This window comes from Littorina saxatilis, linkage group LG11, assembly GCF_037325665.1.
Source record: "Littorina saxatilis isolate snail1 linkage group LG11, US_GU_Lsax_2.0, whole genome shotgun sequence".
NCBI classification, from domain to species: domain Eukaryota; kingdom Metazoa; phylum Mollusca; class Gastropoda; order Littorinimorpha; family Littorinidae; genus Littorina; species Littorina saxatilis.
The window spans coordinates 19,673,009-19,700,995 of NC_090255.1; the positions used below are offsets into that span (position 1 = coordinate 19,673,009).

Below are 27,987 nucleotides of genomic sequence, written 5' to 3' on the forward strand. Positions count from 1 at the left end.
GGAACTTTTTGTGCAATGGCGGATCGTAACAAAGACGACGAGCTTGTTACTCGTTTGGTGCTGTTGGGAGGATTCGGCTGGGATTCGAGTGGAAGGCAGTCAAAATGTTGACAACAAGGTTAGTCTGTTTTCTTGTTCTCTGATCAGCCTGTGTTGCAAGTTATGCTGAGGCCCTCTGTTGTTCAGTTCCGGATTCGTCACTATAATTTGAATCCTGTCCCAACTGAGCTGTGAACTGTTATTGTTAAATTTCAACTACCCCCTTTGCAACTGTTTTGTATGATGGGAGCTAGAGCACACGAATAAACTGAAAAGAAGTACAAAGGCACTATCATCATGCACAATTCACGGTTCAGCAATACACACATTCTCAGTGACTCACACGCATAAACAGATAAAGTTCGTGGCAAAGTCTCTGCCGTCGCGAATAATCAATAGAGACAAGGTAGAGGGTGGGATAGCCATTGCCAGATTCTTTGTATCCGTCATCATAATGTGGTACTTGACTAGAATCCATTTTTGTTACCGCCTTGGGTCACGGTCGTTGGTGTGTGTTTATATGTGTGTGTGTGTGTGTGTGTGTGTGTGTGTGTGTGTGTGTGTGTGTGTGTGTGTGTGTGTGTGTTTGGTATTTGAAATCATGATCACAGACCATACGAAAGCTCGATAATTTATACTGTATGGACGAACGCGCTTGGTTTAATGTGGAAGGCATTATGACCGTTGACAACAGGGGCAGTCTGTTTATCTATTCTCTGGCCACTGCGTTTGTGCATGGATAATGTCACTTTTTTGTGCATTAAAGATTTGAGGCGAGAATGCAGAGACAGTGTCCCTTTCTTTGCATTGTTCGTCACTAAAATTTCTGCTTTTCCAAGTAAACTGTGATCACTTAAAATACACCTGCTTCCCTCTTGCAACTACACTAATAAATTAAGGATTTCAGGTTCTACAGCAGTTTTAATGATGATAGAAAGGAAACATTGACGCATAATTTGTATTTTGTGCTGTGTGCTTACAGCAAGATTTAAACAAGCTTTGATGCTTTCGGCACCGATAAAACCCACAAGGTTTTCTGTTTGAAATCGAAATACAGTTGGACAAACAGAACGTGTATACGCGCGTTGAATATTGAATTTCAAGCAAACGTCTTGACGTGTAGGCTACTCGTTTTCTCGCACTGCAATGGATAACAAAAAATACAAACAAGACGCGTGTAAATCCCAGTATTACACAGCAGGCCATTTGGTATTCTATGTGAGCAGAAGTAGGCTACATTAATTATATTATATATTATGCTGTGAGTGAATGTGTTAAGCCCAAGACTTGACTGGCTACTTTCGTTTCTATTTTCGCTTTTGATTTCACTGAGGCTTTCCAGGAAAGAAGATATAGTCAGATTCAAAATAACTTATTCATGACAAACATGTCTTCCGTGTTACGCAAATGGTGTTTGAAAACCAGGGAGGTATATAACATGTGAGTTTTTGTAGAATGGGAAATATTTAAAAGTGCACTTGATCAAGCCGAAAAGCCTAGGCAGTGTTTTTATTGCTACATACAGCTAGTAATCAAGATCTACCTATCAGTGGACTCATTATGTTGAATATGCATGGAAACAATTTTATAATTTGTCTATTTTGCTTGTGGTGTATCGTATTGTTTTGGAGAGAATTCTGTTCCATGAGCATCACATGTGTGTGTGTGTGTGTGTGTGTGTGTGTGTGTGTGTGAGAGAATGTCAAATCACAATTCTTGGCAGATGTCTATTTTGGGGTTTGATATTTGAAATGCTGGTTTAACACTAGCATATCATTATCATTGCTTCATTAGCCGGATAAGTTCGTTATGTTTCACAACGTCTTTACTTGACGGTTCACTTTAACACAAATAAAACAAAGAAAAGAATAAAATTAACTTGACCTTTACGACTTATCAGTGTCCGAACTTACAAAAAACAAAAAACAAATGTTCCATTTTTAGGCTATAAATAAAACCACGTCACCTCTCACACTAGCTCTAATTTTAATGAACATGGCAAACTTGACTTGGTTTGAGTCTTTTTGTTATAGATCTTTTTGGTTTTACTTGGTTTGCCATGATAATTTTTTTCTTGGGAGGGGGGGGGGGGGAGGAGAGCAGGGCAGTGTTTTAAGTGTGTTGTTGTTATTATTGTTGTTGTTGCTGCTGTTGTTGTTACTGTTGTTTTTGTGGTTGTTGTTCCTGCTACTGTCGTTGTTGTTGTTGTTGTTTTTGTTGTTGTTGTTGTTGTTTTTTGTAATGTTTGACATCCCGTATTAATATTTCCAGGTTTGACTGACAACAGTAAAGATGAGTGACAGGCGGCAACGGGCCGGCGACTGGCAGCACCGAATTCGGGCAAATTTCCCGTTTCTGGTTGAACATTTGTCACGCCTCGAAGACCTAAGTGATCACCTGATATCAAGGCATATTTTCTCTCCACATGACGCCGATTTTGTGCAAAACGGTGGCACCGACCACACTCAGAGAGCATGCAGCAGACGATTTCTCCACCGTTTGCTTGCAAAAGCCGGTAAGGTAGAATGTGACTCCTGGGTGTGGAACATGATGATGTTGTTGTGTGTGTGTTTGTATGTGTGTGTGTGTGTGTGTGTGTATGTGTGTGTGTGTATGTGTGTGTGGGTATGTGTTTGTGTGTGTATGTGTGTGTATATGTGTTAGTGTGTGTATGTATGTGTGTGTGTGTGTATGTATGTGTGTGTGTGTGTGTGTGTGTGTGTGTGTGTGTGTGTGTGCGCGCGCGCTCGAGTGTGTGGGCGGGTGCGCATGTATGTGTGTGTGTGCGTGTGCGCGTGTGTGAGTCTGTGTGTGTGTGAGTGAGTGAGTAAGAGAGAGAGAGAGAGAGAGAGAGAGAGAGAGAGAGAGACAGAGAGAGAGAGAGAGAGAGAAAGAGAGAGAGAGAGAGTGTGTGTGTGTGTGTGGTAGAAGAAGAAAGAGAAAATGGCCTTCATCTTCTGTGTATGCACGTGTTTACGTGCGTGTCCGCGTCTGCTTGTTTGTCTACGTGGGTCTCTCTCTGTACGTGTGTTTAGTAAAGAAAGGTAGACGAGAAAGAAAGAGCGAGGGTACTAACAGAGAGCTAGAGAGATAGGGAGAGTTAAGATAACATAATATAATGATATAAACAAGTGCAGCCCTCGCCCGTGAGGGAAAAATGTAATAACTAACTCATTAAATAACAATCATTACCAGTAAACCATAAATGGCAATAGGTATGAACAAATCTAGAATACTGCATTACACTGTCAAAAGGTATCATGTGAGCATTTCCTAAGTGGCCCTTACTAATGTAGGCCTACTATACAAAACAATATACATGTATTACCAAGACATCAAGTATAGTAATTAGAAAGAAATGTAGTAATCAATAGAATTGTTTGATTTGATTCTGCGGGTAAGAATTTTATTTCGATGTCGTGGATTATTGATTTCAAATTTAGAAAGGAAGCTTACACATTATTAATGAGTTTAGTAATTTTACAAATCTCAACAGTCTGATCAAAATCAAAATTTTGGTAATCGACCCAATAAGAATTTCATATTATTTTTACCATTTCCTGCATCCAAAAATATATAGATATGCCATGTTTACTCTAAAAATGTATTCAAAAGTAAAAAAATAGGTTAATTTGGCACTATGTTCGCCTGCTTCGTGGAGAGGAGCTTCATGGACACGTCTCAGACTTCGGGCTTAGGCTAGTGGAGCCTTAGTACATGTAGTCTAGGTGTTGGCTGTTATCTTTTAGTGTTGCTCTTTTTGTTTTAGGTCGACAGATTGACTAAATGTTTTATATCGCTTCACGCGACATTTATTATGCTACCGTCATCTACCGTTTTGTTGGTGCTTTTGTTTTTACATTTAGTCAAGTTTTGACTAAATGTTTTAACATAGAGGGGGAATCGGGTCATGGTGTATGTGTGTGTGTGTGTGTGTGTGTGTGTGTGTGTGTGTGTGTGTGTGTGTGTGTGTGTGTGTGTGTGTGTGTGTGTGTGTGTGTGCGTGTGTGTGTAGAGCGATTCAGAGTAAACTACTGGACCGATCTTTATGAAATTTGACATGAGAGTTCCTGGGTATGATATCCCCGGACGTTTTTTTCTTTTTTTCGATAAATGTCTTTGATGACGTCATATCCGGCTTTTTGTAAAACTTGAGGCGGCACTGTCACACCCTCATTTTTTAATCTAATTGATTGAAATTTTGGCCAAGCAATCTTCGACGAAGGCCGGACTTCGGTATTGCATTTCCGCTTGGTGGCTTAAAAATTAATTAATGACTTTGGTCATTAAAAATCTGAAAATTTTAAAAACAAAATTGTTTTCTAAAACGATCCAAATTTACGTTCATCTCATTCTTCATCATTTTCTGATTCCAAAAACATATAAATATGTTATATTTGGATTAAAAACAAGCTTTGAAAATTAAATAAATTAAACATTATGATCAAAATTAAATTTTCTAAATCAATTTAAAAACATTTTCATCTTATTCCTTGTCGGTTCCTGATTCCAAAAACATATAGATATGATATGTTTGGATTAAAAACACGCTCAGAAAGTTAAAACGAAGAGAGGTACAGTAAAGCGTGCTATGAAGCACAGCGCAATCGCTACCGCGCCAAACAGGCTCGTCACTTTCACTGCCTTTTGCACTAGCGGCGGACTACGTTCAATTTCATTCTGTGAGTTCCACAGCTTGACTAAAATAATGTAGTAATTTCGCCTTACGCGACTTGTTTGTTTTTCGAAGCTTCCTTGTTTTCATTGCTTTCAAGGAAGTTTATTGAATCTGTGTTTCTTTCTATCCTTTTTGTTATATATAGGTCCTGATGCGTATCCAACTTTCACGGAGGCACTTGAGAGGATTCGTTGCGGGTTCATCGTGGACCAACTCGAATCGACGGACATCAGCCAACCGTGTCATGACCTTTCCTACCATGGTTTGTGACATCCTTATTTACTTCATTAGAATTACTCCTTACTTTAATTCTTCGCACAATTAGATACTTTATATTTTCATATCTTTTCAGTGTAAGAAGAAAGTTTAGGTATACCTCTACGTTTGAGGCAAACGCATGCAGGGCACTCAAACTCGTTATATATAAAAGCTTAGAGCATGTTGTTCACTATGAATATGTTCGTTTTCTATTGTTGTAATATATGATAGATTAAAACACTGTGTAAACTCACAGCTTTTGTCAGAAATGGATACGTTTCCTTTCTGTAGTTATTCTTCCTGAAATTGGTGGCACAGAAGTAGAACATGCATTTGAAAAGTAGCTCTCACTCAAGAAACGCTGAGACTCTTTTCACTTGTTCTGGATTGTCAGTAAAAATCATCCTGACCTCAGGTCAAAATTAGTTCGGCTCATTCTCTCCCTGACAGGATGCCTTGAGTATCCTTGTTTGGCAAGGAAACCGATTTATTTTTTTACATATTTAGAGCTTTTTGAGTCACTTGAGAAAAAGTGACTCTATGTAATCGGTCAGTGTTAGTCTGTCCGGCCGGCCGTCCGGCCGGCCGGCCGTCCGTCCGGCCGGCCGGCCGGCCGGCCGGCCGTCCGTAGACACCACCTTAACGTTGGACTTTTCTCGGAAACTATCAAAGCGATCGGGCTCATATTTTGTTTAGTCGTGACCTCCAATGACCTCTACACTTTAACGATGGTTTCGTTGACCTTTGACCTTTTTCAAGGTCACAGGTCAGCGTCAAAGGAAAAATTAGACATTTTATATCTTTGACAAAGTTCATCGGATGTGATTGAAACTTTGTAGGATTATTCTTTACATCAAAGTATTTACATCTGTAGCCTTTTACGAACGTTATCAGAAAAACAAGGGAGATAACTAGCCTTTTCTGTTCGGCAACACACAACTTAACGTTGGGCTTTTCTCGGAAACTATAAAAGTGACCGGGCTCAAATTTTATGTGAACGTGACTCATTGTGTTGTGAATAGCAATTTCTTCCTGTCCATCTGATGCCTCATATAATATTCAGAACTGCGAAAGTGACTCGATCGAGCGTTTGCTCTTCTTGTTGTAATGTATTATTGATATAAGCAGATTCGCGATCGTCGTTAGTGATTTTTCATGGTGTTTTGTAATTTTTAGATTACAAAGGAATTGATATGTAAGACAGTTTCAAGCGAGCTATTTTTCGCGGCTGTATTTACTGTGCAAACAACTCTAAATATGGCAAAAGTGTCACGTGATAATCAACCGTTTGGTTTCGGCGCTCAATGGAGCAGACGATTTTTTCTGTAACCAGTTGACAGTGATGAAACCATATAATTTATTACGGTCTCCTTCCGGCAGCAGTCCCAAAATTTCGACTTGTTTTGACCTTAGAACGATGTCTTTATCATAACTCTGAAGAACAGAACGGAGATCACCGTCGAAGTCTGCCAATCTGCAATCATTTTCGTCTCGCAAACACTGATCTCAAATTTAGATCACTGCTCGCGAAAAACATATGGGAGATAACTCTGTATTTTTGTTTTGATAGATTCGCGTAGGACTGTAGCGTCCGGTCAGAGAGATAACTGGCGATAGCCGTTGAACGATGACTGATCAAAATGAGTAAAAATAGGTTTATCAGTCACATGTGTCCGTCAGTACCAGGCGCATCAAGTAGTAGGATAACTGGACTATCCAGGGCCGGGAATCTAGCTCAGTCGGTAGCGCGCTGGATTTGTATCCAGTTGGCCGCTGTCAGCGTGAGTTCGTCCCCACGTTCGGCGAGAGATTTATTTCTCAGAGTCAACTTTGTGTGCAGACTCTCCTCGGTGTCCGAACACCCCTGTGTGTATACGCAAGCACAAGACCAAGTGCGCACGAAAAAGATCCTGTAATCCATGTCAGAGTTCGGTGGGTTATAGAAATACGGTAATACCCAGCATGCTTCCTCCGAAAACGGCGTATGGCTGCCTAAATGGCGGGGTAAAAAACGGCCATACACGTAAAATTCCACTCGTGCAAAAAAACACGAGTGTACGTGGGAGTTTGAGCCCACGAACGCAGCAGAAGAAGAAGACTGGACTATCCAAAAATGTTATAGACTTGAGATCTAAAGTTATTGTTCAGCTACAAGCGCGCATTATGTGACCAAAATATATTACTTTGTTATACACTTTTGATGTCTTAAGTTACAAAATAGTTTTTACAGAAAATCAAGTTTTGGCGACAAAATAAAGTGCCACAAGGCTTTAGAGCAATGCTGAAGATTTTGTATGAAGCCAATAGTTACCTACGGGTTCTGAGGCGATGTGTTAATGTGGTAACTTGTCCGAGACGATGTTCCAGGTGGGAGCACACGTTCCAGTTGGAATTCCAACACACGTGAAGAGGATATTTTAGATGTCCAAGGTGGGCGCAATATCGTTACAACCGCTCAGCTACTATTGACTTAATCAAAATAAAATAGTCAGTATTGCTCTCACGCCATATTACACTTTATGTGGTCTACACAACTAGATTAATGAAAAACACACAAACACGTGTACTAAAACATATAGTGTGGTAACATATTCCACACTTGCCGATAATCGAAGCATCTGCACATCGCGTCTACAATATGTTTAAGTCTATTCATCCTGGCTGATCAAGCTGCCTTCGCTTACGACCCAGAAGAAATACAGTGAAACATATGTACTGCTCCAACATGTTCGCTCTCACTTTTGCCTTGGTATTTAACTATGATCAGTGTCGTTTAGAGAAATGACTCAGACACAAAATGTTTCGGCAGCGGCGTCTGATGACATGCAAGCAGTTGGGGGGTCATTGCGATTCAGCTCAGGGGCAGGTGGATATGAAGAAAGCACACCCACAACGACTGGTCCCCACGGTATGTGTGTGTGTGTGTGTGTGTGTGTGTGTGTGTGTGTGTGTGTGTGTGTTTTTGTGTGTGCATATAGTGTCTGCGTGAGTACAAATGTGTACGTGTGTGTGTGTATCTTTGTGTGTGTGTGTGTGTGTGTGATGGCAAGAGAAGCGGGAATATGGGTGTGGGTGGGGGTAGGAAAAAGTGGGTGGGGGTAGTGAGAGCATATAAAGAGGAACAACATGTGGATGTGAGTATTTAAAAACCTGTGTTACGGTGTTTGTGTCTTGTTGACAGTCGATGTGCTGAGGTCAAAGCAGCACAAAACTGCATAGGTTCTTTTTACAGTTATGTTTTGACTATTTGTTTTAACATAGACGGGTGATGGTGTATGTGTGTGTGTGTGTGTGTGTGTGTGTGTGTGTGTGTGTGTGTGTGTGTGTGTGTGTGTGTGTGTGTGTGTGAGTGTGAGTGTGTGTGTGTATGTGGAGCGATTCAGAGAAAACTACAGGACCGATCTTCATGAAGTTTACATGAGAGTTCTTGAGAATATCCCCAGACGTTTTGTCCCCATCTTTTTTAATACATTTCTCTGATGACGTCGTATCCGACTTTTTGTGAAAGGTGAGGACAAAGCTATGTTGTATTGAATAAAATACAGTTGGTTGATTTCATTCCGTGAGTTCGACAGATTGATTAAATGGAGTAATTTCGCTTCATGCGACTTGTTTTATATTAACATAGTTGCAAGAATAAGATAAAAGAGTGGCGCTTTTGCAGTCAGGCCCCACCGTCTTGAATATCTCGTCTTATTTAATTAAAAGATTCTGCAAATTGTCTCTCTCAGGGTCAATTTTTATTAATTGTTTCGCTTCTGATTTGCAGGCTATCCTGTCCAAAATGTTTACGTGAACGTCAACCGACCGAAGCAAGTCATAGTTGGGCCAACAAGTCTCGGTGCTGGTCAGTTTACTGGTAAGAATTATATTCTGCTCTTCAAAACAACAACAACATACAACTGAACGTGTTTGTGTAGATGTCTGTTGTGAAGCTACTTGTGTTAAAATGTGTTGCTCTGTTAAAATAAATGCCATCCAGCTCCCTACCGTATGCAATAAATTGTTTGATGTTTCATGTGAGAGCGTCTTTAAAGTGGAACAGAGACCTGAGACCCCAGATTTCTGAGAATTCAAAATTTCAAAGGTTCAATTCCGCACGTTAAAATCCACTACAAATATCAGAACAATTATAACGTATGCAGGTCAGTAGAGAATTTAGTCATTGTTTGAAAAAGTCTATAATGACTGTGTGGACTCTATCGCATGGAAAAGCAGGTTGTCTATTGCATTCGGTAAGAAAAACAACAGTCTTTGAGTGTAATTGATCACCTCATGTTGAAAGTCACAGGAAAGCAATTGAAAGAAGGCTAATCATCTACAAAACGGTTGACACTGCACATCTTACGGACATTTGTCTGAGTTTACTGCTTGCTTTGCAAAAAATGTTGGTATATTGACTCTTCTTATAACCCGACTACTAGCCGGGGGGGGGGGGGGGGGGGGGAGGGGGGTGTCAAAATCACACTTTAGTTATACAGCCATATGACAAGATATTTACATGACATTTCGTCAACATGTTCTTTAAAGTTCACATTTCAAGCTGGTAGTGTTATTTTCGCTAAACTTTAAAAACCCAAATGTGACTGCAAATTAAATGCAAAAATAAATACAAAATAGCGCGAAGAAAATGAACAGCTTTTTGTTCTTGATAATTTCAAAACTATAACTATGTAGGACCTAATTTTCTGGCTCTAAGGTAACAATGATATATTTGGATACTTAACCTAAACTGAATGTCTACCTATAACAGTTTTTGCCACAATGCTATGCCAAAACAGTCGGACATTTTCACTTTGATTAGATAAAATATTTACATACAAAATCTGTTTTTGTTTAGTCTACTCCATTGACAAACTTCCCACAGTCAATGTTTTTTTGAGCCATCATTGAATATTCCAACAGCTAAGGCAGCAGCAGCTTCAACAGTGTCAATCCCAAGTGCTGTCTTTTGATTCATTTGGGTTCTGTGTTTAGCCTTCTTAACATCTCTGAGGACGTTTTGTAGCAGCCAGGTCCTTAAAAACAGCTTTTACTGGTTTCATCACAGCCTTTGGAAGATTTTTCTTATACTTATAGTCTGTTTTCTTTATCTGCCTGTTTGTAAGCTCACGTCTCAAGTCAAGGGAAGTAATTTGTGTGAGGGATCGAGTGGCTTATTTGTGGAAATAGTGGAAAATACTTAAGGTACGAAGTACTGTCTACTGTTCTCAAAATTGCCCCCGAACTGAGCATACAGGCAAGTATATAAAAAACTGTTATGATTAGGGAAAACATACAAACGAAATTAAAAACGTCAGCCAATGTAACAACACCGGGAGCTAAATGAATCACAAAGTTTAAAAAAAAGAAGGTTTTGGCAAACAATCCATCTGGCAGTCGGGCCTTAAATGAAGTATTTGAATTGCATTTTCTTAGATGGATTCAACTTTTATAATTTACTGTTGTACAATAACAATAATAGCATGAAACGCAGTGCTAGTAGAGTTGTATATCAATGTGTTTTTTTCCATTTTATTCCCCAGGAGATCAGAACATGTGTCGAAAGTCTATGCTAATTGCTCTCCTGAATGAGATCTTGTTCCGGTGTGCTGGGAGGAAGGAAGCACTATACACACTCGAAGGAAAACTCTGCACTAAACTCCGAGATGTGGGTCAAAACATTGTGTGTTTTGAACAAAAGTTTAAAATGTCCTTTGGACAGTTCTTAGCCAGAAACAGTGAGCACTTTGATGTGACAAAACAAGATAACGACCTGATTGTCTCAAGGGCAAAGGACAGAAAGGGAACAGTAACATCTCTTCAGACGTCTTTTTCAAATGATGATGCTAAAGAAAGACTCGAGCAGGATTACAAAGGAGGAAATAATAAAACGAGCGTGGAAGATGCACACACAACTTCTGACAGAACAGAAGTAAAGAACACGCAAAGTCAAATACCACAAAGTACACCAGTAGGCATTTCACAGAGGATAGAATCTGATCGTCTGCGGTCTACAAAGAAGCTCCCAGAGAAAGCTACACAACACAAAGAAAAAACACTTGGTGCATCATGTCCAAGACCTGCAGAGAACTCAGGTCTGATGGAAGCTCTGGCCAGTTTTCAGAGAGGACACTATGTTTTGGTTTGTGGAAGCCTTCCCGATGTTGCAGAAAACTTGTATGCTTTGTCGAATGTCCCATGGGTTGCCGTCTATGATTTCGACGTCAATGGCAGACACACAGGTCTTCTGGCGTACCTTGAAGAAGGACTGAAAAAAACTAGAAGTTTCCTTGTTTCCACCTGGATGGATCCACACACAGGTGTGACAGAGAGAGGAACACAGTGGTGGTCTCTTCGAGGTCGTCATGACGTTCCTAAGAGCAATCTCAAAGATCTCACACCAATGAAGTGGATCAAGAAAGTCTGTGACAAGGTTGAGGAACTGTGCAGAGAGCTGGCAAGATTTAGCACAGACTACACCATTTTCACCATCCTTGTGCTGTGGCCAAACGTTAAAGATGAGGTCAAATGCATAACGAAATTCCTCAATGAGATGATGAAACGTACTCAAACGCCTCCCAGAATTATACTTTGGTTCACAGATTCGCTGGCAGGCCAGTCAGGCAGTCAAGAAGTTGAATCTCTTATTGAAGATTCGGAAGAAAACGTTCTGACGTTTGAACGTGGCATGGAGGACTTCTGCAAAGAAGTTCAACTCCTGTTCACGAGCAGCGAAGACGATGTATTTAAGTACGAAGTTCCTGCGGCAGAGGGCACACACGCGGAAATTACAAAAGAACGAGCTGCTTGGTTGAAGCAAAATGTTGAAGTGCTTTATCTTACAAAAAAACCTGGGCTTACAGAGATCACAGCAGCACAACTACAGGCGGAGGCGGACAACTTTTTTCGTGGTGGCTCCTTAAGCTGGATGGCCAGGTATGATATGGGAACATCATGTTGTGATGTTGAACGAGATATTTCAAAGAATATCACAAACCATATCTGGAAGGTCTTCATCACCGGATTCAGAAGTGGCGTCGTACGTTTGTGTCATGCCCCAGGTGCGGGAGGATCCACAATGGCACAGCGGGTTCTTTTCGACCTTCACGAAAACGCCCCCTGCGTGCACATAAGGCAAAACTCAGGTTCCTCCTTGGAACAGATTGCGGAAAGACTTGAATTTCTATATGAAACCACGCATATGCCAGTGGTGGCGCTAGTGGACGGAGAGGAGGAACAAAAGCTCCAACAGCTGAACACTATGCTACTTCAATGTGCCGTTGTGTTTCTGTATGTGAGGAGGTACCCTCATCAGATTGACCTGTCGAACCTGTGCATCGAACTCAAAAGCACATTCTTCCTGCCAGGAACTGTCACCAAACAGGAATCGAGGAATTTGTGTTTTCAGTTTGGCAATCGCTGCAATGTCAGTCGAGTTAAAGCACGAGCTCTTGCTACCCTTGACAACGATGTACAGAAACATGTCCGGGATCATCAGATGTTTGAGTACGGGATGACTGTCTACAATCACGAGTTTCTGGGAGTGAAATCCTTTGTTAAGGGATATCTACAGATTGAGCGAAAGCAAGGCGCTGCCTTGGAGTCATGGCAAAAGTGTCTTGGGTATTTGTCCTTGTTCTACTACTATGCCCAGTCTTCTCTGCCATGTTATTTTATTGGAAGCAAGTTCCTGGGGGAATCAGGCAAAACAATCCTTGACGAAGAAGACCTGCCATTTGAAGTGCGAGTTTTTGTTGTTGCAGACGCCAATAAGGACAAACGTCACTACGTTCGCATCATGCATTACACCATCGCCACTGAAATTTTGGAGCAGATTCTGAACACTTCTCGTAACAGGAGTGGAAATGAAAAACTAAGCGAAGGAGCAAAACAAAACTTACTCAAATTCTGCCTTGAGTTTTTCGAAGAAGCAACAAAAGGGGAGGTAATACACTCGTCGTTCACTCTGCAGACACTCCTCACTGAGACCTTCATCCTTCGCGACTTTGCAGAATCTTCCGTTTTTGAGACTGAAAGCAAAAAGAAAATGCAGTTTGCTCAAGTCATGTTGGATATGGACACAAAACCTCCATACGATGGACGGCTGAAAGTGTTGACGAAAATGTGTGATGCATGTCCTGATGATGCAAACTTCCGCGCACACCTCGGTCGTTTCTACTCATTGTGTCGACCAGGTGAAGAAGAAGAAGCAGAAAGGAACTTCAAAGAAGCCATCAAAATTGCCAACGAAAACAAAAAAAGCACCAGGAGCTGCAGCATCGATCTTGCCTACATTTACCACATGTATGGTTGTTTTTTTCAACGAAAGATTTCAAGAAACATTAAATCGTCAAGGAACATGTCATCGTCTGATCTTACTGAAGATGCAGCTAACGCTTGCGAAAAGTTTTCACTCTGCAGACAGCATGCACCTCTGTTTAACAGAGAAGCTCATCCGTATTTCGCAGAAATTGACATCAGGCTTCAGGCATGCAGATGGATTGGTCAACACTGCCCTGGAGGTCTCTTGGCTATACTTCAAGGCATGCCGGAATTTCCCAGCGAGTGTCAGTTTGTTAAGGACAGCATTGTAGAAATTGGAGACTTGATTGTGGAGTGCAACAGCGGTGTTCATCTCGACGACTCGCACCTTTTAGAACTTCAGCACCGAGTTCAAGACTTCAACTCGCTCTTCAAGAACTACGTGAGCGAGCTTCAAGCTGTGGCTGACAACGATCCCATGACCACCCTCAGACTGAAAATCATGGCAAAAAAGCTACAGTATGATAACTACCATCACATCATTTTCGTTGAGAATCCCAAAATTCCATCTGATGTTCTTGAGACTGTAGTCGGGATGCTTGAGAAAATCTTCAAACACAAAGACCATCAACACTGTGACAAGACCAAACTTGATCTGGACTATCGTGACTGGATCCTGGCTATCAGAAATCCAAACTTGGGGAAGGTAAGATGAAGTCAATGTCTCAATTGCACTGCTTCTCCACAATCCAACTTAATTGTTCAAAGGGGTTTCTACTTCAAATTGTCCTTATTCCTTAATCTTTGTTTGTATATGGGTGCGTCTCAGAAACTGAACCTTTTGTGTGTGCCATAATCAAATTAGCCCACAATTGAAACATACTGAATTTTAAATCATGATATTGGTATTTTTGAGAAGTAAAATGAATAAAGAAATAGTACAAACAAAACTGAGTATTTTGCATGATTATTATGAAGGTTGTTTTGCGAAAGAAATGATTGGATGCGTGAAAAATGGAGGTCTGATCTGTGACATGAACCATCAACTAGTTTTGCACCTCACTACAAGAATCGTTTAGAATGTCCAAGGACTGCTATTCTTGTTATGTGTGTTTGGTTTAAGTGTACTTGACAGTTGAAATGTTATTTTGTCCACAGAATTGTTTTTTTAAACGAAATTAATCGCTTGAAAGTTTGCCATCACTGTCGTAACATAGGTTTCCACACGCGTGCAACAGCAACAAGTCCTAAATTTGAACTTTAGAATTTGCATATTCATGTTCAACACGATCTTGACATGAAAGGGCATAGAAAATCGCTAAGCTAAATGTTATTTAAGTATTATTTTCTCAAAATTGCATCTGCAAACTAAGTTGAAAGTTGCGCAATATGACATGCTTCTTCAAAATTCAGTTACGATGGTGAACGGTTTTGCAAATAATGTTCAGAGTTTTGAAGAAAGATTAGAACTATTTTGCGCGTAGTGACTTAGAGGTGCGGGTGACTACGCGTGCGCAGTTACAGAGAGAAATAGTTCAGCTTCCAGCAGCGAAGAAAGATTTCGAGAATGTTTCCGAAGTCTGTGATTTTGTTACGACAGTGATCAACACCCAAGGTTCTTGAGAAAAGGTGAGTTTTTGCTGCAATGATATTCTATGAAGTGAAAAATTAGGCTAAACATTTGTTAATAATAGTTTTTCTTTCGATTTCACCTAGTCAAAACTTGACTAAATGTTTTAACATAGAGGGGGAATCGAAACGAGGGTCGTGGTGTATGTGTGTGTGTGTGTCTGTCTGTCTGTGCGTGTGTGTGTGTAGAGCGATTCAGACTAAACTACTTGACCGATCTTTATGAAATTTGACATGAGAGTTCCTGGGTATGATATCCCCGGGCGTTTTTTTCTTTTTTTCGACAAATACTTTTGATGACGTCATATCCGGCTTTTTGTAAAAATTGAGGCGGCACTGTCACACCCTCATTTTTCAATTAAATTGATTGAAGTTTTTGTAAAGCAATCTTCGACGATGGCCGGACTTCGGTATTGCATTTCAGCTTGGTGGCTTAAAAATTAATTAATGACTTTGGCCATTAAAAATCTGAAAATTGTAATAATTTTTTTTTTATATATAAAACGATCCACATTTACGTTCATCTTATTTTACATCATTTCCTGATTCCAAAAACATATAAATATGTTATATTTGGATTAAAAACAAGCTCTGAAAATTAAAAATATAAAAAATTATGATCAAAATTAAATTTCCGAAATCCATTTAAAGGAACGGTAAGTGTCAATGTTTTCTTTAATTGTAAAAGTTGTATGTTCAATGGAATGGTAAGTCTGAACAAAATAGTTACTTTATTTTGTTTTTAGCCAGTGAATGTGGATGCATCAAAATCTTGATAGACATTAAACAAATTCATGTTAGTGAAACTAGTACACATATTGCATCAATCTTTAGTTGAAATCGCAGGTACTTGCATGTTTCAGGTGCAAGAGATTCGACCTGATGAACTGGTGGTAACGTTCCTTCGAAGGAAACCGGAGGGGAACTACTATTGCTTTCCAGGGATCGATGATATTTCCTTAGTCCCTACATCTGATGCAACCATGATTCGTGACCCCACCTTCAATGCCAGGGGGCATTATTTCTTTTAAAATAAATTAATTAACTGCAAGTGGCAACTGTTCTATATGTTACCAATGCCTTTGGTTTATTGTCTTAACAATTGAATGAACCACTTTTGAACAATTGCATTCTTCATGTCAAACCTTATAATACAATGTCTGGTTGTTCGTTTCCGAGTTACGTCGGTGATGAACTTTTCATTAATGTTTCTCTTTTTTGGGGCAAAGTTTGCTTGATTTTGTCCAGCTTTTTTTTTTTTTTTTTTTTTTTTTTTTTTTTCTTCTTTCTGTTCCTGTTTTAGTGTTTGGCATTTTACCTAAGAAGAATCCCGCAGTGGGGCACTGCGGTTATGAAATTAAAGGCCCCTCCTGTTTTTGGAACCGCAGGAGCTTTCTAGTTTGCTGTTAGGTAGATTTTTGGTTCCTCTTTCCTGTCATGCTCTCTTTTTCTTCATGAATTCTTTTCTTTTTTCTGCCTTCTTGCTCATTCACCTGTATTTTTTCCAAAAATCTCTTCTCTTGCCGCTTGTCTCGCGATTCATGTATAGTTTAATCTGTTAGTGTTCTGATGTAAGTCCAGCAGTAGATAGGTTAAGCCTATTTTAACATACTGGAAACTGGTAATCTTCCAGTAGGTATTAATTTAGTTTTACTAAAGCCTGCTGGGACACAAGTAATGGGTTAGTGCATTTGTAAACAGGAATCGCTTGACAAGTGGCCCCCTTCATCCCCCCCTTCCTCGTCCTGATATGGCTCTGCGTAGTCGGCTGGACGTTAAGCAACAAATAAACAAACAAACAAACAAACCTAAGAAGAATCTGGTTGCAAAATCAGCTTCATTTAGTAAAGTTTGTGGGAAAAAGCATAACCGTTTCTTTGTTACAAAAGTGATGTTTCCATGTTACATCGGTGACCATTTTGCATTCTTTTGGGATAACTTTCTAACATTTTGTCTTAGAGCAACAAATCTTTGTATATATGCTATTGTGAAGGTTAAATGTCAATAAGACTGAATGAATGCCATGTATCAACATGTTCTGATCAGGATATCATTAATTAATTTTCATTTTTGTATTGAAATTTTGACAAATGCATGGAACTTTGAAAAAAACATTATTTTGTTGTTTGCATGTAGTCATTTCATATTGAACTCTAGAATGGCTTGTGATTCAACAATAATAACTGAATAAAAGTCGTTTTCAGCCTTATAAATGCAGTTTTTTTGTCTTTTATTGTTTCCATGTTACACGGGTGATTTTGCACACATGGTCCAAATAATGCTTAATATATGGCAAACTAAAGGCAATGTTATATTTTTTCTTGTTTAAACTGAAAAGGTACACCCTCAGAAGTGTGTAAATAGTATTATCAAAGTTTTCTGGGAAGATTTTACTTTTGGTGATAATGTCACAAACAGAGGACGAGATTCTGAGACGCACCCATATATATATGATTTGTATACAGGCTGGTCTATAAAATATAAATTCGCTTTGGTCCTACATTTCCTTCTTTACAGATGTTCATTTAATTTTCAGGCAAACCATTGAACAGACCTTTAAATTAAGAAGTACGCCAGCCATCAGGTAGAAATTCGAATCAGGAGAGGATAGTTTTGTGACCAGTGTGCCTTTAATACAGAGTTTGATAGGGCATATGTATATTATATTGTGAAATATCTTCTCCCAAGCTGTGCAAAAGGATGCTTAGTGTTCATCTCATCTCGACAATGTACACGTTATAGGTGTGATTTGTCACTGCCAGAACTGATTATTCTGCAATATATTTATTATGAGGATTATGTTTGTGTGGTCCTTACGTTTTTCTTCTCTGGAAATTAAGATTTGACGTGTGATTCCTTTTTACTATCATAGTGCGTGCATGTGTTCGTTTGAGAATGTGTGTGTGTGTGTGTGTGTGTGTGTGTGTGTGTCCGAACTTGGAAATATCAAGAGACTCGTTTATAAGAGAGTGTATGTTTCTCTTGATGTCAGGAATACCTACTGGAGGATGTGCTGAGATTTGTCCAGAAGTGGCACACTTGTCTCAACAGCGCATACTCCTCTTTCTACATGTTTGTGCTTTTCAGCATCCTTGGTTTTGGAACCAAGTCAGGTACGTTTTGTTACTCCTTTTAAACGAGATCATAAGCTGTGTGATGGTGAGGTTCAACCAAAAAGTTGGTCTTACTGAAGGGCAACAGAAAATAGTGCAGAGTAAACGAAGATAATTATAGGTAAAAGAGAAGGGCGGGGATGTAGCTCAGTCGGTAGCGCGCTGGATTTGTATCCAGTTGGCCGCTGTCAGCGTGAGTTCGTCCCCACGTTCGGCGAGAGATTTATTTCTCAGAGTCAACTTTGTGTGCAGACTCTCCTCGATGTCCGAACACCCCCGTGTGTACACGCAAGCACAAGACCAAGTGCGCACGAAAAAGATCCTGTAATCCATGTCAGAGTTCGGTGGGTCATAGAAACACGAAAATACCCAGCATGCTACCTCCGAAAACGGCGTATGGCTGCCTAAATGGCGGGGTAAAAAACGGTCATACAATGTAAAATTCCACTCGTGCAAAAAACCCACGAGTGTACGTGGGAGTTTCAGCCCACGAACGCAGAAGAAGAAGAAGATAGGTAAAAGAGATCATTTAACTTGCGTAGTTAGTGCTCTTAAGGCCATGTGAGGGCCAAATCGCTATTTTCCATATATATACAGACAGATGAAGCGGTGTTTGTCATGAATTACTACGAATAACTGTTACCCTTCATAAGAACTAGGCAGATGGGTTTGTGTGCAGATCTTTGTGATGGGGCCGGTGACGTCTGGCTGGTTATATCAATCAATCAATATGAGGCTTATATCGCGCATATTCCGTGGGTACAGTTCTAGGCGCTCTGCAATGATGCCGTGTGAGATGAAATTTTATACGGCCAGTAGATTGCAGCCATTTCAGCGCATATTTACCTTTCACGGCCTATTATTCCCTGTCACACGGGTATAGGTAGACAATTATTAACTGTAATGTGCCTAAGCAATTTTGCCAGGAAAGACCCTTTTGTCAATCGTGGGATCTTTAACGTGCACACCCCAATGTAGTGTACACGGGGGGTGTTCGGACACCGAAGAGAGTCTGCACACAAAGTTGACTCTGAGAAATAAATTTCCGCCGAACGTGGGTTTGAACTCAGGCTGACAGCGGCCAACTGAATACAAATCCAGCGCTACCAACTGAGCTACATCCCCGCCCCATATGACTTGAAAGACCGGTTATTCCCTAACCATGTTCAGCAAACAGATTGGTTTTAAATTTAGTAGTGTCTGAACATTGCAACAGATAACACAGACAGCCCCGAAAATCAAATTCGCAAAAACAAGTATCCCCTCGCCATAACTATCAGAACAACTAAAACTAGACAAGTTTTGAATACCAGTGAAAAGAACAATCAGTTTTCTGTCTAAAACTTCATTTCAGCTTTGAAGCTTAAAATTAATAAATGATTGGGCTCATTTCAGTTGTCATAGATATCGAATTTTCACTAAAAGATTTTAACATGATTAAATTGCATACTTTATCTTTTCTTGAATCCAAAAGTACATAGATATATATCACGTGTACTCGAAAAATGTGCTCAGAATTAACGAATATTGGTTTGTGCAAATTAGTTTCTGCGTTCGCACAATCCGCCTTGGCCTTTGGGTTTGGGCTAAACAAGCCTTACTTACTGAAAGTCTCGGTGATGACTGATTTTCTGTATTTAGGTTTTAGTTTCAGACCGACAGATTAACTAAATCTTTTGATATTGCTTCACACGACTTGTTTTCTTTCTGTTTTACACTTTAGCTCTGTGCATATTGTATGCTTACTTTATGCTTTGCCAGAACCGGCCCCTGTAACATGGGACCCTTGAGACAAACATAGAGAATATGGCTTGCTGTGTCGTACCAGATTTACCAGAGTTGTTTTTTTTAAATATTGAACTGCGAGCGAAAGCGACCTGTTCACTATTTGAAAAAGCAACGAGTGTAAATCTGGTACGACACAGTAAGCCATGTAGTATTCTGTTTATCCCACATACTGTACTTACGTGTATTTTACTGAAAATGTCCTGCAGTCACGGTCGAGGCAGCTAATTGAAAACGCTTGTTTTGGAACCTCCATCTCTTCTAAGCCTTGTGCAATCTTTTACGTCAAAGCAAAGAAACGTCACTCTGAAAGTGTGGCGTGACGTGTTAGTTCTAAAGATTCATCGAGGGTAATTAGCGAGCGTAATGTTTGTTTCTATAATGACGTTTGTCTCGGTGACTTTGGCATCATAAGCAGTGGAAAAACAGGTCCCTGCCAGACTTGCTTGACATGACCTCATTTACATGATATACACACGTGTGATTTGAACGATTATTATCTCACGGGTGTCTCTCTCACGTATGTAGGATAAATAAGATTTCACATAGTACTTCTTTAATGTTGTATTTTGAAAGAGTATGTTATTCTGTATGTGTTTCAGATTTTAAAAAGATAAAAAAAAAGCATCGTTTATGAGAAATTAACAAACAAAGACGGGCAACTGGTTGGTGTTCCATTATGAAAATGACGATCGTTACCGTTTGACATGCAAAATGTAGCTAACGTGCTTTGACAAAGAAACAGGATTCGAACACAGGTTATAGTTTCGTAAATAACGTTCAAACAAGGCAGTTTGTAGCTCCAATTTACATCAATGTTAACCAGACCATTCGAGCTGATTGCATTTTTTTGAGTCACCCTGTACATGGGTGTCAGTATCCAGTTTTGTTCAATGTTTTTATATGGCACATCAAAAAGAACTACATCAAAATTGCTTTGTTTTGTAAATTTACACTGTAATTTACAGCAAAATAATATGACATAGATTGAACTGATACTTTTTACAACTCCTTTAAATTCAGGCAGAGGTGTCAACATGTATGTTTTCTTTGAAAAAAAAGCACTGAAGGCAATGATTTAGAAGACATGTTTTTGAATGTCACTATGGCGGTCAATTACACTACAAAGAACGCAACTACGGTTAATTTATTCGCCTTTACTGATTTTCAGCTGTCCCAAAATGCATTTGTAAGACTAAAACTTGCTTCATGTAATGGGGTCATTTTGATTTTAACCGGACAACCAAGTTGATGATAATTAATGATCATTTGCCTAAGTTAGCTTCCTTGACGTTCACAACGACTAGTTCTGTAAGAAAACAATGGGTGTTTCCGGTTCTCCAACAGATCCTGTTTTTTCCCAATCGTAGAACTTATTTTGACCCTTCAAAAAACAAAAAACAATAAATAACAAAACTCGATTTAGCAGACTCTACAAGGAAAGCTACACGGTGGTTGTGTTTGTTATACTGTATCTAGGGAACACAGCTCGAACGAGTTCTGGCAACAACAACAAAAACGCATATATGTACCTTGGTAAACAAAGAAAAAGAAGAAGACTTTAATCGCAAGAAAAGAAAATGTTACCAAACAACAAACGAACCCACCCTAATGTTTTGGCATTGTCATTGGAAAAAAATTTGTTTTTGGGTCCAATTACAATTATTGCCTGCTTGTAACATTCACCTATTAACATTTTGACTTTTCTTATTTTATCTTCAAGACAAATGGTCCAAAAATGAAAAGTTGCATTCATGAAATTCTTGTAATAATTTGAGTCGTGAAAATGCCCAAGTTGGCTTGATTTTGCACTTAAACATTTCATTTAGATGGTCTTTTCACCATCCCTTCTAAAGTAATATTATATAAGAGAGAAAGAGAGAGAGAGAGAGAGAGAGAGAGAGAGAGAGAGAGAGAGAGAGAGACAATGCCAATGACAATGACAATGACAATTCTTTATTTTACGAGGGTAACAGAATAAGCATTGGTATACTTTTTTGCATCTGGCCCTCGCCCTAAAGAGGGACTAAATCTACTATAATAACTACTACTACATACTTACATAATTAGTAAAACAGTATAAGTTTATGTACATAAGTGCATTATATGAAACATTGTAGTTTATAAATGTTCATGACAAGGTGCAAAGTAAACATTTGCAAGTCAATTAGAGTCAGAATACTATATGCAATAGTACATCAACTCTGTAAGACAATGGATATTATGCAGAACATCATAATTTCGTGAACAAAACAATAAATCAAAAGTGAGTGACTGTGTCCCAAAGGACATAACAATCAAGAATATACTATTTTCATTAAATGGGATATATATTTGTTTTTGAAAGAATCTGTGCTGGTAGCTTCCCGTAAGGCATTCGGAAGAGCGTTCCAGAGACGGCCACCTGAATAAACTAGACTAGACTTAAATAAGTCTATCCTAGGAAGAGGAGTGTTAAATTTCATAAGGTGGTGTGAATTCTTCAAAGAGAACTTTGAACAAATGGTTTGGGGTAGAGTTTCGGATATGATTTTATGCATAAAGATTCCTTTGTTAAAAAGCAGTCTTGACTTTAGAGGTAAGATCCCTAAATGTATGTAGTCTAACTCTGTGAGGGTAGTGTGCTTTAGTAATACTACTTTTAGTGCTCTTTTATGTAATCTGCTGAGTGGTTTTAAGGAATTTTCACTTGCGGAGTCCCATAGAGTGGATGCGTAATCAATAACAGATTGAATATGAGCAATGAAGAATAACTTTCTGGTTTGGCAGTTCAGGAAGTGTTTAATTCTAGATAAGAGATACACTTTCTTAGACACCACTTTACTAAGTTGCTCTATGTGGGTTGACCAAGACAAGTTGTTATCGATATTAACACCCAGCAGTTTGTGATGGTCGACTTTTTCCACTATTTCACCGTCTATCATTAAAGCAGGACCAGCTGAACAAATATTCTGGCGTTTTTGTCTTGTTGTTATCACCATATATTTGGTTTTCTTTGGGTTAAGAGACATATGGTTTAGTTCAGTCCACTCTGTCAACTGGTTTAAACTCCTTTGAAGTGATTCTGATAAGCGAGTTACATTTGTGTTGCTGGAGTGAATTGTGGTGTCATCTGCAAAAAGTTCACATACATTTTGAATATGTAGGGGGAGGTCATTAATGTATATAGAGAAGAGGAGGGGTCCTAAAACCGATCCTTGTGGTACACCGTATTTTACTTCTTGCATGCTCGACGCCGAGGCGTTTGTTAGTACAGTCTGTTGTCTGCCGGTGAGAAATGAACTAATAAGTTTGACAGTTTCGATTCCGACGCCATACAATGCAAATTTTCTCAGTAATAACGTGTGATCAATAACGTCAAAGGCTTTAGCAAAATCAACAAAAATGGCACCACAGAATTCATTGTCGTTTATTTTCTCCAGCCATTGATCAACAAGAGAAACTAAGGCAGTATGGCAGGAATGGTTAGCTCTAAAACCTGATTGTTTAGGGTGAAGTAAATTGTTTTGGTTAAGATGCATTAGAATATGTTTGTTAATGTGTTTTTCAAGTGGTTTTGATAAAACAGACAATATTGAAATTGGCCTATAGTTTGATGGGTCTTTTTTATCACCTGATTTAAACAGAGGAATGACTTTAGCCTGTTTCAGGGCGACTGGGAAATAATTTTTGTCTAAACAAAGATTATAAAGGTAAGTGAGTGTTTCAGAAATTACAGGGGCTGACAATTTAAGAATCCTACCATCGAGGCCGTCGATTCCCCGGGAGCCTGTTTGCTTAAGGTGTGTAAGTGCGTAAAAAACTTCAGGTACTGTAAGTAGAGGAATATTCGCTTGACTTGAAACTTGTTTCGACTCACAATATTCTTCTAACACTTTCAAATTGTTCAAATTGGATTTGTCATTTGTAATAATTTTTTCAGCTATTTTAGAAAAATGCGTGTTTAAATCATCAGGGGATATGTCCTTAACACAACTTGAATGACTGGCAATCGTTTTATTTGTAAGTTCATTTATTGCTTTCCATATATTCTTTGAATTTTGCTTTGATGACGCTAGGTCATGAAAGTACTTAATTTTTTTTGTTCGTTTAAGTGAGTTTACTTTATTTCTCTGTTCTCTATACTCTGCTTCCTTGCCAACTGATTTTAAGAAATCACATACTCAGAGAGAGAGAGAGAGAGAGAGAGAGGGAGGGAGAGAGTGTGTGTTTTATTGTTATTTTTACATTCAGGCGCGACCAGTAACCTTGAAAAAGCCAGAGACATGAAGAAAGTCATGCAGAAGTTGAGTAGAGGAGAGCCTAAAGCTAGGCTTCCCAAAGAATGGCTTGGGAGGGATGAGACAAGGAACATTCTCCACTTAATTCCTCAGTCTCGTATTCGACTGGAACGCTACAAGCTTCAGCGTGAGTTCGTATTGTGTGTTATTTAAAAAAAACATTGTTTCAACAAATATCGTGCAAATGTGTTTGACCTACCATGGACATAGACATGTTGATGTACAATACCTCTTTTCTTTGTATATTTTCTTCTTTGATTATGTATGTGCTAGTGAAAAATATATGTTTGTGAGACATATATAATTATATGCGTGAAATTATACGATCAGGTATATAATGAATTCACATTAAATATTTGTTTGTGCCATGCTTTAAACCAGATCACACAAAACAAAAACAACGAAACATCACATTCATCAATACATGTCAATAAATAAAACCATTTCGTTATTTTATAACATCCTTATCAAGTGTTAAAATGTCAGCATTTCTTTACATAGGTAAGCCACACACACAACCTCATGTAGGCCTGATCCATCCACACGCACACCCACCCACAAAAACTCGCACACCTACATTCCCAGACACATATATATACCAAGACTCTTCCAAAAGCTTACTCCTACCTCCAACGCCCCCCCCCCCCCCCCCCTTCGCACATGTGCTCACACACACCCCATACCATTAAACCTTATGTTAATTGAAATACATTATACAAATTTCCTTATATATACATTTCTCGTTCCAATATAATATTCCAAAAATATCTCTCACCATATTTATATTTACTTATACACATTTTGGCAATCAAAATTATATAATTAATTATTTTATTTTATTGACTTCTAGGCTTTAACTGGTTACACAATTCAGTAGAGTGGAGAAAAGTGACACTCCTCTTACGATCGGAGTCCATTCCCCTCAGCCTTGAAGAAAAGTACGAAGAAAAGCAAGGCTGCCAGAAAAAAACCTAAATATCCTCAACTCGCATGATAAGATCGTGAGCAATGAAGACAGTGCAGTTTAACTTTTAGACGGGCAATCGTCATAGCTAAGTGCGTGTATGTTCATACATTCTTTTCAATATTCGGTGAATTTGGTCACACTGGGTCAACGGAGAATGGTGTGACAAGAACACAGTATAGAAACAACATTCCTTACAGGTTAGACAAAACGATACATTAAACAAAATACGAGAGAATCAACTTTTAAGACTTGAGAGTAATTGTTTGTGCAGAGTACAGAAAAACTCATCATAACATGTCAAACAAAACCCATTCCACGATGTGTGTCCTTTCTGTAGAAATCGTAGCTGCAGACCAGTAAACGTCAATGTGTTAACCGGTACTTTGCTAAGTTTTTCAGGTAAGAGACAGATAATTTGAAACATTTTATTGAAATGTTATACAGTAAAACCTCCCACTAACGACCTTGAAAATTTCCCAAAAAATGTGTCGTAAAAAGAAGGGGTCTTTATTGGGAGTTTGGGAGGTTTTAATTTTTTTTTTTTACAGGGGAGGCAACTGTTGGGCAGTTTAGTCTTTCAAATTGTTCGTAGTTATGTCCCTTGGCATGTGGGTTGTACTTCACTTTTTGACCACAAGCAAAGTACAAGGGCAATAACTTTATACGTGCTTGTTTATAGGTTATTGCTAGCCTTGGTGATATTGCAGACCAGCAGTATCGAGTTTTTGAGATGCCAGAGATTATCTGCGTGTTGGCAAATTTTAATTCTTTTTTGTTTGCTGAACCTGAGTCCGGTATATTGTTTTCAGGAGCTGCCAGAGGCAGTCTTGCTGTCTGCAAGGGAACTATACTGGGCAATCCGAAAAAGAGTGCAGGCTACATCAACATGGACATAAAAGACAAAGACAGTAGTCATGCTGTTGAAGTCTTCTTTGTACCTGTACGCTCACGTACTTCAGGCACATTCTACCAAGAAGCCCGAGTGCAGTTCTACCTGAGTTTCAACCAGACAAACGGCTATGAAGCATTTGAGGTTTGGATCAGCAAAGCAAAAATAAATTACTGTATTCATATTGTCTAATCTGATGATGTGTATCGGCATAGGAGCTCTGTATCATTTGAAATAGTTTACTTTCTTTTGTAGCAGTGTTTGTGATATTGTCTCACACTTGTTGCTTCTCAGTATTGTGGTTCATTGGCATGGTGATGGTTTTTTCTGCTCCTATTTCTCTTGACACTGATTTCTCCTTTGCGTGTGGTTTCTGTTTATGGTATGCCTTTCTCTGCCGGTGTTTCCTGTAAAACTACGAGACGAGAAGTACACGCAAGGCGGACTTTTAAGTTAGCTTTATGACAGAGACACTGCTGAAGCATGTGTAAACAAGAGAGTTCAGTTCACAGATGGTTGTTAAAGTCCAACTCCCCTTCGCCGCACTGTCTCAGATCTGTTCAGCCGTTTACATGGGATAAGACTTTCACTTCACGTGCTAACATACCAAAAAGGAACAGCCGGTGTAACACGAGAAAATTACTCCCACGAGATTTTTACTCCGGAGTAAACATTTCGTACGAAAAAGTTACTCCCTTTACGAAAAAAAGCACTCCCCCATTGCACGAGAAAATTATTCCCCAAGACAGGTGAGTTCCGAGTAAACATTTCGTACAAAAATGTTACTCCCCTGACGAATAAATAACGAATAAATTACTTCACCCCAACACGAGTAATTTAACTTCCCATGCCAGGTGTACGAAATTTTTACTCCCTTGTCCCCTGTTAGTCTTGGTGGTGGAAGGGGTGGAGGGAGGGTAGCGCGACATTCGTTTGCGCGAGATCACTTATTGGCACTATCCCTTCGCCCGCATCCCATTTTTGCGTACGAGATTTTTACTGGAAGTAAAAAAAATGGGGAGTAAACATTTCGTGGAGGGAGTAATTTTTTCGTGCCTTTGGGAGTTCTTTTCTCGTACGAAAAGTGTACTCGGAGTAAGAATTTCGTACGAAATATTTACTCCGGAGTAAATTTTTCGTGGAGTAAAAATTTCGTGTTACACCGGGATGCTCTCTGTGCACAGCAGTTTTCCTTTTTAGAATTAATTTCGTAAAAAGAACACTGGTGCTTTTTGTTTGAAAGGTCACCACAGCAAGCAGTCAGAATATTAATTATTGGGATGGTCATATCCCATGTAAAAGCCTGACCAGATCTGAGCCTGAGGCGAACTGGGTTCACATGGCGCATTGAGCCCTTATCACAAAAGTGATGTTAACATATAACTGTGTTTTGCTTTTAGGTCCTGGAACTGCAAAGGGCTCAGTGTCCTGCCTGCAAGATCTGGGTTGAGATCACGACTGACCAGCAAAGTGTCACGTGCCATGGTAGAACTCGTGGTGACAGACGCTGCGGGACGGACGTGTTCAGGCAAGTGACGAGGTGATTTCTTCATCAAGCGGCAGAGGATATCCAAAAAAAACTGATTGAGTCAAGCGCTGTCACATTCTTGACAAAGCACACATGTCCAGAGGTTCAGACTAAAACATTTGGTTGAAGTTGTTTTTAATGTGTCAATGGTGTGTACATGTATATCCAAATGTCTGTAAACTGTATTGGTTAAATGATTTAAACATGTTTCTCAATCCCGTCCATAAGTGAGACATGGATGTGTTCATGACTGAATGCGTAAGCACAATGCAAGGAATGGCCAGAGAGGTATGTGGGAGGTGTGTTTATAACCTGCCCTGTTATATAGTGCTATATGTCTTATGTAAAAACAATGTCCTGTTTGTATTATTGTTATGTACCACGCCTGAATTTCTCTATGAGATGATAAAGTATTCTTATTCTTATTCTTATTCTTATTCTTACTGGTTTTGACTTTGTAACCACTCATTTGTTTCAGTGTTTCATTTTGCCCTTAATTTTGTTCCTCCGTAAATTTACCATAGTTGTTATTTTTCGATTTTTCTGAGGAGAGAGAAAGAGATTTTTTTTTTTAATT

At 39.2% G+C, this 27,987-nt stretch overlaps 1 protein-coding gene across 1 annotated transcript; it reads left to right on the forward strand.

Annotated features, from left to right (window-relative positions):
* On the forward strand, window positions 1–27,966 carry LOC138979965 (uncharacterized). Its single transcript, XM_070352729.1, has 10 exons — window positions 1–118; window positions 2,311–2,554; window positions 4,863–4,979; window positions 7,785–7,883; window positions 8,745–8,834; window positions 10,501–13,925; window positions 17,841–17,961; window positions 23,980–24,153; window positions 25,803–26,026; window positions 27,283–27,966. Exons 2-10 carry the CDS (start codon window positions 2,332–2,334, stop codon window positions 27,424–27,426), a joined length of 4,617 nt encoding a protein of 1,538 aa, XP_070208830.1. The 5' UTR covers window positions 1–118; window positions 2,311–2,331; the 3' UTR covers window positions 27,427–27,966.
* Window positions 27,967–27,987: the final 21 nt, after the last annotated feature.

Coding starts and splice junctions, on each gene's coding strand:
- LOC138979965 (XM_070352729.1), top strand. CDS start 2,332: ATGAGTGACAGGCGGCAACGGGCCGGCGACTGGCAGCACCGAATTCGG. Junction 7,884..8,744: donor CACAACGACTGGTCCCCACG/GTATGTGTGTGT, acceptor TCTGATTTGCAG/GCTATCCTGTCCAAAATGTT. Junction 17,962..23,979: donor TGGTTTTGGAACCAAGTCAG/GTACGTTTTGTT, acceptor TTTTACATTCAG/GCGCGACCAGTAACCTTGAA.